This window comes from Leptodactylus fuscus, chromosome 2 (assembly GCF_031893055.1).
Source record: "Leptodactylus fuscus isolate aLepFus1 chromosome 2, aLepFus1.hap2, whole genome shotgun sequence".
NCBI lineage: Eukaryota > Metazoa > Chordata > Amphibia > Anura > Leptodactylidae > Leptodactylus > Leptodactylus fuscus.
In genome coordinates this window covers 263,837,368-263,855,355 of record NC_134266.1, presented here as the reverse complement: position 1 = coordinate 263,855,355, position 17,988 = coordinate 263,837,368, and the positions used below count along the sequence as shown (strand labels likewise).

Sequence of the window (17,988 nt, the reverse complement as noted above, 5' to 3'; positions counted from 1 at the left end):
TAAATAACACTACCGATTGCTCAGGAATGGTGGGGACTATAGAAAAAATTCTAACTGCATTGGAAACAATGGCATGGAATCTATTAAAGAATACAAATAATTGGAACAGGTCGAGGTGGCAAGATGTCTTCTTTAAGAACTTCCCATTGACTACAAACTAATTGGAAAGAGAGAACACTAAAAGAGTATGTTGTAAAACCTGAAACCAATACTAAATCTTCTCACATAAACACAATAGATTAATCTTAGATATTGTTCAGTTTTTTTGTGCGTCTGAAGAGTCTTGGCCATTTTCCAAAACACCATGCTAGTTAATAACGGGAAATGCAATGAAAGCTTGTCATCTGGGACCAACGCGTTTCGCTGCTCCACGGAGTTTACTTTGATCACATTATCCCCTTAATTTGAAGGCAAATATGAGAATCAAACAAATCTTTCTTGAAAAAGATGACCTAGATATGGAAGCAATTTATCATAAAATATTGCAAACTGCATACAATTCTAAATATGCAATGAAATAGAATGTTGTAAATAGATGCGGAAGGTCGTGGATGGTGCGGGTGTTTGGTAAGGATTAGATCTTAGATTCATAAACCTACAGTAGGGTCTATCTGTCTGGATATTATTCCGGCATTACCTGGAGCTTTATGTGTCTTCTCTATACATTATTCACTTGACCTAGATATTTATGTATCTGGTTTATGTACCGTTGACTGCGCATAGAAACCGATCGGATGGAAGTCCATGATCTGTATCAACACACTGTACAGAAAATATTTTGCGCTGAAAAATAGCTCAGAATTTTTGGATTACTTTATATGTAAAATTCGACCATGGAAAAAACAATGACCCAAGAGCGTACACAAGCAGGCGGTTTTAGGGTTAAAAGCCTCTGTATTTTCTTAATGACACCCCTGGGTCTTCTGCCGTCCTCTTTGATCTTTGTTGTTCGGGATCGAAATCCCGCGCATGCGCTGTTGGCAGTACACGGGATTTCGATCCCAGGCAACAGAGCGTCGGATGCTGATGCAGTAAAGAGGACGGCAGAAGGACCAGAGGGCGTCATTATGAGAAGACACAGGCAGGGTTGCCTTGATGATGATGCTGTGCTCGGAGCCCCCTGGGCTCTCACTTTGCATGGGGGTTACACCCACATTATATCATGTGGATGTTGTAGGGGCACTAAAGTACCAATCTTAAATATGGTATATGCAGTGGTGAACCTAGGTTCTCTGCTGCCTGAGGCAGACGATCAAAAGACACCGACTGAATACCTGGGGGGGGGGGGGATGTATGGTCATCTTATGATTGGGGGGGTGCTAGTGGTAACATTACAGTGAATGCAATGCAGTAATATTTTGTTCAGTAATACTTATAGAAGACGTCTTCCCACATTTCCCATCTCTTCCCTTTGGACCATCATGACCACTTCTTCCAGCTGTGACTTGACTCTGTAAAGTTTACAACACAGATGTCTTTGACTCCTCACTTCTCCATGCACCCAACCCCCATATAGGGCATAATAGAGGTGGCCACTGTGGCCCCTGCAAGCTCTATTATGCTCCACAGTTGCATACCCATGATCTATTATTATACTCAGGGGTCTTTTCAGCCTGTTACCATATAGGCCCGAAGGCTGTTACTGCTAACACAGGCTTCAGACCTGTATGATTCTGCTAGCACCGGCTTCAAGATGTCTCGGACATTACCATACAGGCCCGAAGCCTGCTAGGATTAACTTCGGATCCTGGAGAGGTGAGTAACACTGTTTATTATGTTCCCTCACCTCCACTGGGGCTTCGATTATTATACTTGGGGGTCTGAAAAGATCCCCGAGTATAATAATAGCAGTAGTTGGGATTTGCGGCCTGGGTCTGGGCCTGCTCACAGCCACCCCCCACTTCCCCTTCTACTATAGGAAGCGGAGGGCGGCTGTGAGCAGGTCCGGGGAGGTAGAAAATAGGCCGCCGCTTCCTCTTTTCTCCTAGCAATAAGACGTCTGCGTATCAGTGTAAGTGGCGTGATGACGTCTCTGCGCTGAGACGCGAAGGTCTAAACCAGTGCAGGAGAGGGCCGCTCGGGTTGTTTTCAGAGCAGCCTTCTCCTGCACTAGTTTAGAAAAAAAAGTAAAAAAAAATCAAATTGCCGCGGCTGCCACCCCCTCCGGAGTGCCGCCTGAGGCTGCCGCCTAACCTTGCCTCATTTGATGTGCCGCCCTGGGTATAAGGGAGGAGATACAAATTTTGCACTAGGGCCACGAGCTGCAGAAAAGTACTTCACAATCTACTTTCCTATCGGCATGACTCGTGCGGAGACCGCACGGAACGCACACGGGCCCCATTTTAGTCTATGGAGTCCGTGTGCTTTCACTGCTAACCACTTGCCTATGCATTCAGTAGTCCGTTTGGAGGGTCCCTATGCTGGCTCGCCGAACGGATTACCAAACGCACATGTGAACCGGGCCTAAGGCCCTGGGCTGGTGTTGTTACTGACACCAATATGAGCTGATGGGTTAAGGTCTCCTTTTTGCATTCAGCAGTAATACATTGTACAGAAGTTTCTGCGTTCCTAGCAATTTAATACTCCCAAACTTGGACAAGCCACAATTTCATCTGCACTTGTAAATCAAGTGCTGTGACGGCTCCAATGTGTTTATTTCATTCTGTTCCATATTCCCTCTAATCCTACTAGATTTTTATCATAAGTCTACGAACACACATTAAATATGCGTCTATACGGCAAGCCGTAATTTCCAGTTTCCATCTTAAAATTGTTCTCCTAGCAGGTCATTGCCGACAAAGAGAAACTTGGTGGCTCGGAGCTTTTTATACCCTACCATGCAGAAAATAAGCACGGTTCAATCTTGCATTTTATAGCCTGTCAGACCAGATGTTCTGAGCAGTTTTTAGTAAAAATTGTTCTGTTTCCGAAGTATGGATGGAATTATAGAATTCTCTCCCGAACGAGCGTAGCCCATATTTATGTATGTATTATATAACTCGTAGCGGTAGGGAGCAGCACCGCATCTTCAAGGGCCTCATTCATAATTTATGCGACAGGCTCTTTGGTTTATAATTTATGGGCTCATATTAATGTGTTTCCTGTATTACATATACTATGCAAATGTTGATCCTTTGAAAATAGTAGGGGGGCAGAATGGCTGGTGTCTGGCTCGGATGGTGACCCAGGTTGTACCCATAGAGGCCACCATACTGTGCAGCACTCAGTTTCAAGAAGCTAAGCAGATAATGTATCATCTATGGTCTAAGAATGATCCACTCGACCAGTCAGATGTTCAACCTCATAATAACGTACTTAAGGTTGGGTAAGGATACAATTTTATTAACTCCGGCCTATAATTCTACCATGTTGATCCAGAGGAGGCATAAAACCCAATGAGGTGGACACCAATTGCCCAATACCAGTAAAGAACATTCCTTCCCAACTCCAGATAAGACAATTGGAATAAATCCCAGCCCAGTCCAAATAACTAGTTTTTGTCTGATCCTCTTGAACATAGGCAACCCTATGGCCATTGATTGACAAAGGCAAAGTTGGCCTCCTATCTGCCCTACCCTCAACTTGAGTCTCCATTGATATCTCCATGGACCTTCCAATCCCAATGGACCTGGCACTTGTTGATGTTTTCCTAGTGCCGATGCCAGCCTTGCACTTGAAGGACCCCATGTCTGTACAGTCTTCTGTTGAGTTATCTACACGCAAGGTCAATTCAGTCTTGCAACTCCCAGATAGACTATGATCAACTTTTTGGTCTCAATTTACCCATGAAACATCTGTGTAAGGGCAATCCCTCCATGTATGCTGCTAAAACGTTTTTTACACAGTCCAGTCCTAATAATGTGACCACCGCCTACTTTTGACATCAACGTTAGATAACCAATGGCAGAAGGTGCGTGTCATCAGCCATTTGGGTGCACTCATCATTGTGGAAGGCACAATGGATTAACACAAGTATGCATCTATCCTTGCGGACCATGTTCACCCCTACATGCGAATTGTTTTTCCTAGGGATGATGGCATCTACCAGCAGGACAATGCGACGTGTCATAAAGCTCGCTGTATACGTGCGCGGTTCGAGGAGCACCAGGATGACTTTACTGTATTCCCTTGGCCAGCAAATTCCCAGGACTTGAACCCAATCGAGAATCTGTGGGACCACCTCGATCGGGTTGTTCGCACCATGGATGCTCAACCACGTAACCTAGCGCAGCTGGCCACGGCACTGGAGTCGGCATGGCTCAACATCCCAGTGACATCATCACAACATCCCCTCTCTTCCTGCACGTCTCGCAGCGGTCCGCTCTGCCAAAGGTGGCTATACTGTATTTTGACAGGTGGTCACAGTAATGTTGACTGGACTGTGTATATACATTCAGACGTGGGCTACATAGTGACTTCTCTATGGTACATGAGCATGGGCCAGCCAATTGTTCGAGTTATCACTGCTTTTTTACGTTGACTTTGACCAAAATTTGGTGGGATTTGTCCTTACCAAACCTGATAGTACAATCCCAAATGCTATGAAGCAGTAGGAACATGAATCACCATGTTGGTATTCGAGCTTTGCTGGATGGAGTCTAAAGATGTCCATAGGTTAGACTAAGGTTGGCCAAACCAACAGTTTTCCAGAAGAACCAGCCCATCGTCCTATGTATATCAGATGTTCAGAGCAAACGTCAGGGAAAATTGGGATCAGAATGAATTTCAGTATGTTCCACTATGAGCCAGCTAGCCAACAAGAGGCGATCTAGACCCATCAATTTGTGGCCTTGTCGTAGAACATTTGTTTAAAAAATTGCTGTAAAATTTATTACGATACAAATTTAGACACAAATTTAAGATGATGTTCAACGGCTAATATTTTCTTTAAAATTACTACAGTGCAACAGAGTAGTTTTAAATTTTTTTTTGCTTTTTTCTTATTACGGTATATTCTTTGTAGAGAATTTTCCCTACCTAGACAAAAGCAAAAGTTCTGCAGGCGACTCTCAGGTAACTTTTATTTAGTAAGTGCCAAAATAATTTGGAAGATGAATAATTTTCCAGCAGGCTGTACCTTAAGCTTTTGCTTTTCATCTCCGGCTACGCCATTGAAATTTTTATGCTTATTTTATTTTTCTCTTCTAATTAACAGAACAAAGTTATTCTCTTTGAAAAATACTATATTCTCCCAAGGCTTTCAATTAAAGACTTTTCCTTGAAACTCCATTCTTCAAACGATTTTACAGTCAATTTTTTTGCATCATTTCCCAAGCAAATCAATTAAAACGTTAATTGGAAGATGCCATGTCTTCTTAGCATAAAACGTTAAAAAAAAAAGCATGTAATCTCATAGCCGTACCAGGCTACCTTGGTATCTCTACCTCCAAAAATGAAATGTCAAGGACAATTACGTGCTTGCTAAAAATTCTAAAATTAGAGAAGATGGTGCTGGCGTTGTAGCTAGGATGGAAAGAGGAAAATGAAATTTCAAATTATTCTCCTGGAATGTTGGGATTTCTAGAATGAATGTTTAAATTTAATAAATTTCACTATCGGTTCGGATAACACTAGAGATAAGAATAGATAATAGAGATAAGAGGCTAATAATATTCTTTAGATAGGGTTGGCTGGACTTCTCTTCAACCTTTCTGGAGAACAAAAGGATTGGCCAACATTCAAGACCGGTCAAATCCCAAGAACTAGATGCCTCTTTAGAAACCAAAAATATCCATAAAATTGTTATGAGCTATTAAACAAGTATTTTGTAAAATCTTAGAATGGATTACATGGCTCCATCTCCTACAGTTGTCCACCTTGGTTAGAAGGGACTCTTGTAAATAACTTGAAGAATCGGCATAGGTCCAATCAGTAGGACAGGAATTGCAAGTTGGAACTTCGGGCTGCAACCCAAATACATGGATGACACAGACATGACAAAATAAACAAAGACCAAAGGACCAGATACACAAACTCAACAAAGACACCAATTCTGCGAGAAGGAATGAAAAGAATGAAGAAGGGAACACAACCAGAGAGGAACAGGAAGGGAAAAGGGAAAAGAAAAAATAGGGGAGACGGAATAGGGACAGAAGAGAACGAGAAAACCAAACAATAACATAAACAACATAACCACATACCTGAATACAATACTGAAGAAACACAAGATACATCCAAAAAAAAAAAGGAAAAGAAAATGAAGCCACCTGGGATAACAACATAGTAGGTAAATAGTGATCAAGGGGTCCCCATGGGAGCAGCCTGAGGCCGAGGAGAAAGAACTCCCTTATTAGACTCCACATACGAAATCCAGAGGGACCACTGGGATCGAAACTTGGCGTAAGTATGGTTTTTGTTGGACAACAGACGTTCCAAGGTGCATGCCAAGTTCACATGGTGGAATAATTCAGCTACGGTCAAGCAGAGAGCAGACTTCCACTGACGAGCGATCATGGCCCGAGCTGCGAGCACAATCTGACCCAGAACGACCTGCATCTCTGTGGGAAAACTACCAACGTCTAAGAAGCATAGGGCAAGACCAGGGGAAGGGCTGATATCAAAAACGACTATGGTGGACATGAAGTGAAATACCGCTATCCAGAAGGCTCGGACCGGAGGGCAATCCCACCACAAATGCAAGAAGGAACCTACTTGGCCGCACCCCCTCCAGCAGAGTCTGGAACAAGATGGTCAGTTGTTTTTTTTTTTCTGGCTCCCAGAAAAAGAAGCAAGGTGCTCATTCTTCAGGCCTCTGTCTCAGGTTCTGGTCCAAAAAACCCCGCGTGAACTTACCCTAAGAGAGATTCATTGGTGCCCCAAAAGGCAAGCAGCATAGTGGGGGCATGTCTTACTAGAGTCTCTCATCTAAAACCTTGTCTTTCATAAGGCGGCCATTAAGATGAAACAAAATTAAGATGAGTTTTGAATGGCCTTGGCAATTTTGGAGGGACCAGTCACTATTTAGTGAGTATGGAGGTATGCAGTATCTCCTGCAGTGGCAGATTTTAGGAAAAGAAAAATTAAGTATGTTGGATATCAACATGCCCGATCCTCTGACTCCAGAGGGAATAAACTACAGTCAAAGGTGTAATTCTCTCTTTATATGGCCTCCTTGGACAAATTATTGTATCAAAAACTGACAACCCATTTGGCCATTTCCAGATATCCCACCGAGTTAGTTTACGTTATTCAATCATATTTCCCCCTCTTCCCTATTCCCAAATGCTATACTGGTCTATAGCAAACCCAAAGCAATCTCAGTATACTGGTCTATAGACCTGAGTCCGACTTAAAGAGTCTGAAGGCGCAAGTAGAAGTTGGAATGGTGACCCTATTGGTTGTCACTAGAGATGAGCGAACAGTAAAATGTTCGAGGTTCGATATTCGTTTCGAGTAGCCCCTCAATATTCGACTACTCGAATCGAATATCGAACCCTATTATACTCTATGGGGAGAAAATGCTCATTTCAGGGGTAGGCAACGTTCAATCAAATTATACTTACCAAGTCCACGAGTGAGGGTCGGGCTGGATCCTCCGAGCAGTCTTCTCCGTGCAGCGTCCCCGCGGCGTCTTCCAGCTCTTCATTCACTCTGCCAGGCATCGGGCCTGGGCAGAGCCGACTGCGCATGCCCGCACTACAAGCACTACAAGCGGACATGCACAGTCGGCTCTGCCCAGGCCCGATGCCTGGCAGAGTGAATGAAGAGCCGGAAGACGCCGCGGGGAAGCTGCACGGAGAAGACTTCTAAAGGTAGGAGAAGAACCAGCGTTGATTGGCCGACTGTATAGCATTCGGCCAATCAACGTTGGTTCTGCATCGAACTTTTACATTCGAATAGTGAGTGGTACTCGATCGAGTACGAGTATTTTGAATACCGTAGTATTCCATCGAATACCTACTCGATCGAGTACTACTCGCTCATCTCTAGTTGTCACCCAGTTGATCTAGAAATGGTTGAAACAATTTTTATGAACTTTACAGGACACAACTTTTTAGGAGTGAATTTTCTTCCAAATTCTTCAGAATTTCAAGAAATCAATAAATGCTTCTTGAATATTACTCTTGTGACATTGTCCGGTCAGTCCACTAGATAATTCTTATATATTTGCAGAATAATCCTGTGCTGTCAGTCCCTGTTATTTATAGCTGGCTGGTGAAACCGGTAATGCACGATGGGAGATCAGTGTCTTGGAAAGACTTAATCTTTATAAATCTTTAATCCAATATTGCTTGTGGATTCAGAATTCCAGAAAACGTTTTGTTTTTCCATTTTCTTCCATGACACATAATGTGATTTCGGGTGCAGTATTTCACGTCAAGGTTTCTGGGTCAGTTGTCATCCATGACACGCGGGGAGTTATCAGTTATGGCGCACCTCCTGTAAGGGTTATTGGTGAGGATTGTAAGAGTTGCTTTCGAGGAGGATTTATTCAGGTTTAATGTATAGAGCTGATCTTGCCTCTCAGGGGGCTGTAGGACCCCAAGAGAGAAATATAAGCCCAGTGTAAGATATAAAAATTTTTTCTAGAAATGGCGCCCCTGTTAACCTGTGGCTGCGTATGGTATTGCAACTTGAACTTGAAGTGAATTTAGACATGGAGATCTCCCAATGCCAACCAAAGTCCATGGCCATATTTATTGCAGTGCTGAATTAAAGGGGTTATCTGGTTTCTAACATTGTTGGCCTTTCCTTAGGATAGGCCATCACTATTAGATCTGCAAGGTCAGACACCCGGGACCCCCACAGATCAGCAGTGCTGCCGTATATATTCCACTGGGACAGCGCTGGAGTACCCACACTCAAGGTTATAGTACACTATGTAAACAATACCTCAAACTGTGCTGTCTCGGTACCGTTGACCTGCGGAAGTCCCAGGTGTTGAACCAACACAGACCTCATAGTGAAGGCCTATCCATGTTAGAGACCGGATAACCCCTTTTCAGTGTAGGCAGAGGTGTAACATAAAGCTCCTGGGCCTCGATACAATATCTATTACTGGATTCCCCATTTGTAATGGGTCATGAATCCTCCATGTATCATTTGCTGCCATGAAGATTCATGGTCCACATTAAAAGGTTATTCCCATCTTGGAAAATTCCTGAAATAGGAGTAACAGTTCCTAAGTCCAACCATTAAGATGGGACTTTCGGAACAACCAAGAAGAGCTTTTTTTGTACGTGAACGTGAGTTGCGGAAACAGCGTAGTCAAGCGATATGCTGTTTCTGTAACATTGGAGGTATAGCATAGCTCTCTGAGCTGCAGTAAAATGCAGCAGATTTATTACAGTGAATATGTCAGAGAATGGGGTCCAAGATGGGGCACAATTTCTACCTTTACACCCTTCCATAACTATACCTGTACCATAGTGCCAAATAATCATTCTTAAAGTTGCCATGCTCACATTTACATTGGAGACTCCATTCGAGGCTTCCGGTGCAGAGCCTGTTTCAAAAAAATCCAGCAACCTCTGACCCCATTATAGTCAATGGGGTTCCCGGGATCCGTCATTCGCTGGATCTATGATTATTGTTCAAGCCATTGCTCTAGTTCTACGATGGAACAGGAGAACAGATTAGATGCAGATTTTAACCCATTAGAGATAAGCAAACCGGTTCAATAAAGTAGACCTAAATTTCCCAAAAATTTCAATTTTGACCCAAACCCAAAACTTTTGGGGTAAGTCAGTTATGAGTCAGTATTAGGGGGCATTCACACGGAGTAACGCCGGGCGTGTATCACAGCCGTACACGCTGGCGTTACGGCACACTGCCGAACACTTCCCATTCACTTCAATGGGAGCGCTCGTAACAGCGGCATTTACGAGCGCTCCCATTGAAGTGAATGGGAAGTGTTTGGCAGTCTGCCGTAACGCCGGCGTGTACGGCTGTGATACACGCCCGGCGTTACTCCGTGTGAATGCCCCCTTATATGCTAAGTGTCATGACATTGGTGCACCCCAATGGCCTCATCATAGTCCTCACCAGAGACCTCAGGGTTCATGACATCAGCCAGTAGGCCGGAAGAGTATGCCAAGGGACTTCTAGACATCTCAAGGGACCCTACGAGGGGTGAGGCATGCATGAGGCTTATTATTCTTTTATATACTACTATACTATATTATCATGTTGCCTATTGCCCCGTTCAGGGTAAGGGAATGATGACCCATTTATGGAACACAACATAATACCCAATATGTTACCACCGCATGGTTAAATTGACCTGGCGCAATCTACACATGAAATTTTTAATACCCCGACTCTGGCAATGGTTCAGCTGCTAAACTTTTACTCGAAAACTTCTCTTTGTACTTTTAACCGAGTGTCCTTCACCGGTAGGGCAAGCGTTCCAGCGGTCCTTCCGCCTGTTCAGACTGGATCCCAGAAGCCATTAGCTATGAGAACGCCATAAAATTCTACGCGCTCCCCACAAAGCCCATATGTCAGTCTCCTCTGCCGCCGCTTCCCGAGCAGCAAAGAAGCCATTATGATTAAAGGGCTGAAGTTTGTAGAACTTGATAAAGTTTAGTAAGTTTTTTTTGTTCTTCGGTCGCCGTAACGAGGATCACGAGAGATGAGAGAACTTTCATCTGCTCGGTTTTTAATGTGTTCAGCGGAATGAAATATAATTATTTTATGAGATTAATCTGCATAATTTTGATTAGATCTGTGTTTTCTTTTCCTTCTTTTGTTCCTGAGTAATTATTATTTAAACCAGTAATTAGAGACTCGCGGAATCCCGTAATCAAGATTCGGGTTCGACTCAATCCCTGAAATTACAGAAGACATTCTTTAAAATTCTAATACACATTGACGAGAAATGTTTACCTAAACAGAGACTTTCCTGCTTTAGGGGGCCGTCTTAAAGGGATTCTTACAGGAGGTAGATATTAAAGGAATACTATCATTAGAATCCGTTTTTGACTTACCACCATGTCGGAATAGCCTTAAGAAAGGCTATTCTTCCCCTGCCTTTAGAATTCTTCCCTGCGCCGCCATTCCGTTGATATTCCTGGTTTTTAACGTATGCAAATGAGTCTCCAGACAACACAGGGGGCCGTCCCTCTGCACTCAAACAGAACAGGGGGCGTCCACCGTGCTGCCTGAAGATTCTCAAGCATTGCCCTCCATCTTTTTCTCAAGACCGCCTCTTCACCGCGTCTTCATCTGACAGCGCCGACTGCATATGTTGGTCGATCATTTTACTGTGTCTGAATGGACAATCATGTAAGAGGCCACAGGAAAATGGCTGACGGACATGTGCAGTTCGGATGAAGACGTGGCAAAGACTCGGTCTTGAGAAAAAGATGGAGGGCGTCACTGGAGAGTCTTCAGGAGACGCCCCTAGTGCTGTTAGAGTGTAGGGGTACCACCTCCAGTGCTATCTGGAGACTCATTTCCAAACATCGAAAACCAGGAATATCAACGGAACGGCGGTGCGAAGAAGAATTCGAAATATAGGGGAAAGAATAGCCTTTCTTAAGGCTATTCAGATGTGGTGGTAAGTTATCAATAGAATCCCTTTAAAGGCACATCCTTAGGATAGGTCATCAGTATTAGTTTGGTGGGTGTACGGCAAGAAGGACCCCTACAGATCAGCTGTTTGGATGAGCGCTACTTCTGCTTTTCAGACCAGTGGCACCATGTCCATTTATCATGTAGACCTATTTAGGTGAATGGGGATGAGCTGTAATACCCAGCACATCCCCTAGACAATGAATGACAACAAATGGAGAAGAGAATCCGCGCTCAAAGGTCGTGCAGAAAAAGCGAAAAGCGATCATATGAATGAAAACGACTTTAATGGAATAAAACAGTACAGCACAACGTGTTTCGGGTTGTAGAACACCCTTTTTCAAGTGCAAAAATCACACATACATGTCGGGCAGGTGCATCCTATACCTGGTATAAAGCTTCCTGCGTTGGATCAGCTGATCGGTGTAGAACAGAGACTGATGACTTATACCAAGGAGAAGTCATCGGTATCCAATCCACATGGGGTCTTGGACAACACCTTTAAGAACTGAACTTATATGCACCCCGAGTACAGAGTATATTCATCTGAGAGACTATTCATTCATAGTAATGGCTGTAGAGGAGGCCGCGGCCTGAGTCTAGTAGACAATTTGTCCCCATCACAGCCACGCTACACAATACATCACCGCCTGGGCTCCGCTTTCCTTCATATTTCTGACAGATTCATAAAACAAGCAGCATTTTGTGGACATAATAGATTTTTCTCTTTCACAAAAGCATTGTGGCAGATTTCTTAAGATAACCCCTGAACGCCTCGAATGTCCCCAGTGTAAAAAGGAATTCTCTAATCGATTTTTTTTCTTCAGTCTCAGCTAAGTAGATGTTGACAGAAATAACCCGGGCATTCATTGTTGGCCATGAGGCATTGTGAGGCGCTGGACTGTAGTGCGGGCCGTGTCATGTTATCATAGTGTGAGCCCCGAGCGTTCCTATCTTATCCGTTGGATCTGACTGGACCATTGTGTAGGCCTCTATAACATCGAATGAATCAAAAGTCCAATTACAAACCACTATGGCGGACTCGTACTGGATATAGATGCCGAAAATAAGGCATTGTGCTACCTTTTGTGTATCGAAAGTAGGTACTAACGCCTCCGCACTTGCACCCCTTCCCTGAAGGGGTTTCTTATATCTTCTTCTGATGTGTGAATTTGGCAATGATATTCGATGGCCACTGTGGTTGGGTTTCGGGAGGTAGGGCTCCCATCGATGGTATGATGACCTTGCATTTTGGTATCCATTAGGAGTTATAGAATGTATAGAGATGAGCGAGTAGTTAAATACTCGATATTCGTTTGGAGTAGCCCCTCAATATTCGACTACTCGAATCGAATATCGAATCCTATTATACTCTATGGGGGGAAAATGCTCGTTTCAGGGGTAGGCAACATTCGATCAAATTATACTTACCAAGTCCACAAGTGAAGGTCGGGCTGGATTCTCCGAGAAGTCTTCTCCATGCAGCGTCCCCGCGGCGTCTTCTGGCTCTGAATTCACTCTGCCAGGCATCGGGCTGACTGCGCATGCCCGCACTACAAGAAAATGGCCGCTTACAGTCAAAGTGGCCATTTTCTTGTAGCGCGGGCATGCGCAGTCGGCTCTGCCCAGGCCCGATGCCTGGCAGAGTGAATTCAGAGCCAGAAGACACCGCGGGGACGCTGCGCAGAGAAGACTTCTAAAGGTAGGAGAAGAACCAGCGTTGATTGGCCAACTGTATAGCATTCGGCCAATCAATGCTGGTTCTGCATCAAATTTTTCCATTCGAATAGCGAGTAGTATTCGATCGAGTACGAGTATTTCAAATACCTACTCGATCGAATACTACTCGCTCATCTCTAATAATGTATTTAAAGAGAATCTTTCATCAACTTTTTGTATCACTGCTGCATTGATTCGGGCACTGTTGGAATTTTTTCTCTAGCCCCCACCATTCCTGAGTAATCGGTGCTGTTAATTTCAGCACTAGGCTCCCTGCTTTCTTCTGGGTGGTCCTGGAGCGGACAGCCTGGGACCGCCCACCTGGCAGTAAAGAGCAAATAGGGTGCTGAGTGGCCCTTGACTCTATAATAGGGCTCAACTCCAGGATGGCACCAACTTTATTCTGGTGGGATAAAGCTCTATGGTTACAGTTTTCATTGAAGGCACACAGCTTACTGGTTGCAATGAAACAGTCTCAGCCCGATTTTAGGGAATCTCACACGTTTGGCCTTGGCAGGGCATCCTGAGCAGACACTTCTTCAGTTTCTTCAGCTTCTTCATGTTTGTGGGTGGTTTACACCAAACGCCCTCTTAGAAGTTTGGGTTTGGAGGTTATGTTGCCTACCATGTACCACAGTAGGATCTACTGACCTGGAAGAGAACTTATCTTGTTATGGGATGTTTGAGATTTCGGCATGTCTACCCATGTCTTGGCAGATGGAAATGAGCAAGAATCTGAGAAGGTAGGGAATGATGTTCAAGAAGTTAGTGTTGAACCTAGGGGACAAGGTTTTTTTGGAGAGGTTTCCGTCCCAAACTATTGGCCTTCGGTCTGTCCCTTGCTCTAAAGCAATTTGTTTTACTATTGTTGTGACCACCACCCATGCAGAACCAAGATCAGGGATGTATATTTTTATTAGCCTTCTCCATCACGTGCTTCATGTTCCTTCAGATACATTGGTCGGATCTTCCCATTTTCGCATAATTCTACCAGTCAAATGTTAAAACTCGTGAAAATCTTCTCCTAACATTAACACTTCCCTCTTTGTACAGGAGGAAATATGGACAGTTCTTTTGACATCGAGAAAGGAGTGGGGACAATTGTCATTGCAAAACCTCTGGATGCTGAGCTGCGCTCGAGTTATAACATGACGGTGGAAGTTACTGATGGGACAAATGTCGCCACCACCCAGGTAAGGTGCTGATATGATCATTGTCTGGTTTTACGTAAAGTACAGTAAATGCCGTCACCAATTTTGGTTCTCCTTCAAGCAATTGTAATGGTATTTGTGGGTCCCGCCGATAATCTCACCACAGATAGGACCAATTGGAGAGTGTGGTCATGTTATGGAGGTCTGTGCCATACTTGATGGTTCTTTTGTTCACGTGCTAAGACCTCTCTGGATATGGATGACCCAAAGAGTAGAAGAGTTCTCTTGGTTAAAGTTGAGCCGATCTTGAGATTTCAGGATCGATTTTAAAATCCGATTTCCGATCATTTCCCAGCTGATCCCGATCATGAAATTTGCTTGATCGCCGATCGGGATCTGATCTTTCCTGATCCCGATCGCTCAACCCTAGTCAATGCTTCTCTATGGGAAAAGTCACTTTCAGGGTTGAGCCATTCTTGAAAATTCAAAATCCGATTTCCGATCGTTTTCCAGCCAATCCCGAACGTGAAATTTGCTCGATCACCGATCGGGATCCGATCTTTTCCGATCCCGATCGCTCAACCCTACTCTTTGTAGCTCCTAGGACATATGTGGGATATAATTTGGGCTCCTCAACTAAAGGAAGGAGTATCTTAAACTCACTTGACATAGGTTGGCCAATATACATAGATATGGGGTAAGTCAGTGTAGGAGACTGGGTGACCAGAAGAACTTCAAAATGGCTGACTACGGTTGCAACGTCTTGTTTGAGAATGATGGCCAAACTGATGGCCTAAGAAGAGAGATCAGGAACATTCATGGTAAGGACCCGATGGCCCTTGAGGTCCCTTCCAACTCTACCATAAGAATAAGAATAAGTGTAATTGAGGTGAAGAGACGCTTTAATGGTCTTAAAGGGGTATTCCTACCTTAATGTTATACCATATAGCTAAGATGTCCCACATCTATGGGCTGTGTTGACCATGGTCCAGAACATAAATGTGAAGGAAAATATTGGTGAGTCCAGGCAGACTGGATGAGTCCATTTCTATGATGGGTGTACCACTTTAAATAGTTTGTCCATTAAATTGATAGAAATATAACTTACGCTCAATGCAATGGATTGCTAACATAGAAGAAGTTCTCCAGAAAACTTTTCCGAGCTGCTCACCTTCATCTTGCTGTGAAGTGACCCGTGCTTTCGGATTTGGTAAATCAGCCTCGCGCTTGCATTATTTTTAATCTCTACAAATGTAATGTAAAGATGAAATGCGATAATACGCTGACAAGTGAATCATATAATCCTTTATAGAATGCCATTGAAATACAAATACAAATGCCGGCTTCAAGTAGAAAACGCCTTGGGGATATACAGTATGATACTGACTTAGGAAATTGTTTTTGATGATTATAGAATATTTAAAGGGATTGTATAGATTAGAGAACTAATTGTCAACTCTTCTATTGTGGATTCAATATGGAATTTCCCCTGTTTATCTGTGAGCCAAGAGCATCTCTTACTCTGGAGGACCCAACATGTTAGCGTGTTACATGGACAACCCATTCATTTCAGTGGACGATGTGTAATACTTAATTTCCCCTGTGGTGGCGCTGTGGGGAAAGTAAACACTTACTGCCAGGTTCATTGTTCATGGTTAGAGATGAGCGGTTTCGAATAGCACGTACCCATAGGAATGAATGGAAGCGGCCGGCACGCAGACTTTGCTTAACCCTCTGCGTGCCGGCCGCTTCCATTCATTCCTATGAGTGCATGTTATTCTAAACCGCCGTTTCAAATACTACTCGCTCATCTCTATTCATGGTCACTGTGATCCGTTTGTGCTTTTATAGGTTCTTCGAACTGAATGTTTTTGTCCTTGGTTTTAATTTCCTTTAAATATTATCTTTTTGGACCTACAGTATAAGGACTACACCTGTTTATACATCAATGTTTTTTGATATTATGGTGGATATATAATTAGTAGAGATGAGCGAACAGTAAAATGTTCGAGATTCAATATTCGTTTCGAGTAGCCCCTCAATATTCGAATACTCGAATCGAATATCGAACCCTATTATAATCTATGGGGGGGGAATGCTCGTTTCAGGGGTAGGCAACGTTCGATCAAATTATACTTACCAAGTGCACGAGTGAGGGTCGGGCTGGATCCTCCGAGAAGTCTTCTCCGTGCAGCGTCCCCGCGGCGTCTTCCGGCTCTGAATTCACTCTGCCAGGCATCGGGCCTGGGCAGAGCCAACTGCGCATGCCCGCACTACAAGCACTACAAGCGGGCATACGCAGTCGGCTCTGCCCAGGCCCGATGCCTGGCAGAGTGAATGAAGAGCCGGAAGACGCCGCGGGGAAGATGCACGGAGAAGACTTCTAAAGGTAGGAGAAGAAGCAGCGTTGATTGGCCGACTGTATAGCATTCGGCCAATCAGTGCTGGTTCTGCATCGAACTTTTACATTCGAATAGCGAGTGGTACTCGATCGAGTATGAGTATTTCGAATACCATAGTATACTACTCGCTCATCTCTAATAATTAGCATCCAAACCTCCATGTAGACCATGGTCAAGTTGGATGCATAGCCCCAGATTGTAATATCAACCACTTTGGGTAAGGAATGAGTTTTGCCCGGCCTCTACGTTAAGGATAAAACAAAAAGTTTCTGTATTCTCCCCCAAAATTACCAATAGGTATTGCAAAAAATAATTCTGAAGAGGTCCATGTTTTACAGCTAGCCTCAGGCCCCCAACTCTATTGTCTGACAGTTGAGATAAGTAACCCACCATCCCTTCTTCTAGATATGAAGAACACCTCCAGATCTTCAAAAGACCATGATGTAATATTCGGAATACCATACATTTAGATTTAACTAGTGTTCCTCCATAGAAAGTCTCTGAAACACATCCTAAGGAATAATTCCAATAATTCATGGATTGAGCCCCAGTGAACACATGGGGAGTGTCAACATTGTGACATCTCCTGGGCCTCTGATTGTTATACTGTAGGGTCTGAAGACACCCCAGAGTACAATAATGACTTGCAGTTGGCAAACCTCAAAAATTTCAGGTTCAGTCAAATTTGAAATTTTTGAAAAATTTGTAACATAGTTCTTAGTTTTGCTCTTCTCCAGATACACCAGATCCTGGGGAGGTGTAGAAAATTTTTTAAAAAACTTTCACCTTATCTCACCTCTCCTGGACTCTTCTTTCCCCAGTGTCTTCTGCCCTCTACCGGCCTCTTCTATCACATGAGCGGCTCCGGGATTACCATTGGGCCTCAATGGTCTCTTGGGGGTGTCAACATCATGACCTTCCCTTGACATCTGATTATATTCTACAGTGACAAGAGACCCAGAGTATGACCCAAAAAATGTCTAGTTTTGTTCATATCTACTAAAGTACATCAGCTCGATCATCCAATATCAGCAACTGTGATAAATCTGGCACATTTTTAGACTGTCCGTTAGGGTTGAGCCGATCTTGAGATTTCAGGATCGTTTTTAAAATCCGATTTTCGATCATTTTCCAGGCGATCCCGATTGTGAAATTTGCACGATCGCTGATCGGAATCCGATCTTTCCCGATCCCGATCGCTC

The 17,988-nt window shown here is 43.8% G+C and overlaps 1 protein-coding gene across 6 annotated transcripts in view; it reads left to right on the top strand.

The window, feature by feature from the left end:
- FAT3 (FAT atypical cadherin 3) overlaps positions 1 to 17,988 on the top strand; it is a 502,317-nt gene that overhangs the window by 363,321 nt on the left and 121,008 nt on the right. For all 6 annotated transcript variants that reach the window (XM_075266169.1, XM_075266167.1, XM_075266168.1 and 3 more), the window contains one exon: positions 14,287 to 14,426. In XM_075266169.1, coding sequence (XP_075122270.1) covers positions 14,287 to 14,426 — 140 coding nt within the window. The remainder of the gene's footprint in view (positions 1 to 14,286; positions 14,427 to 17,988) is intronic.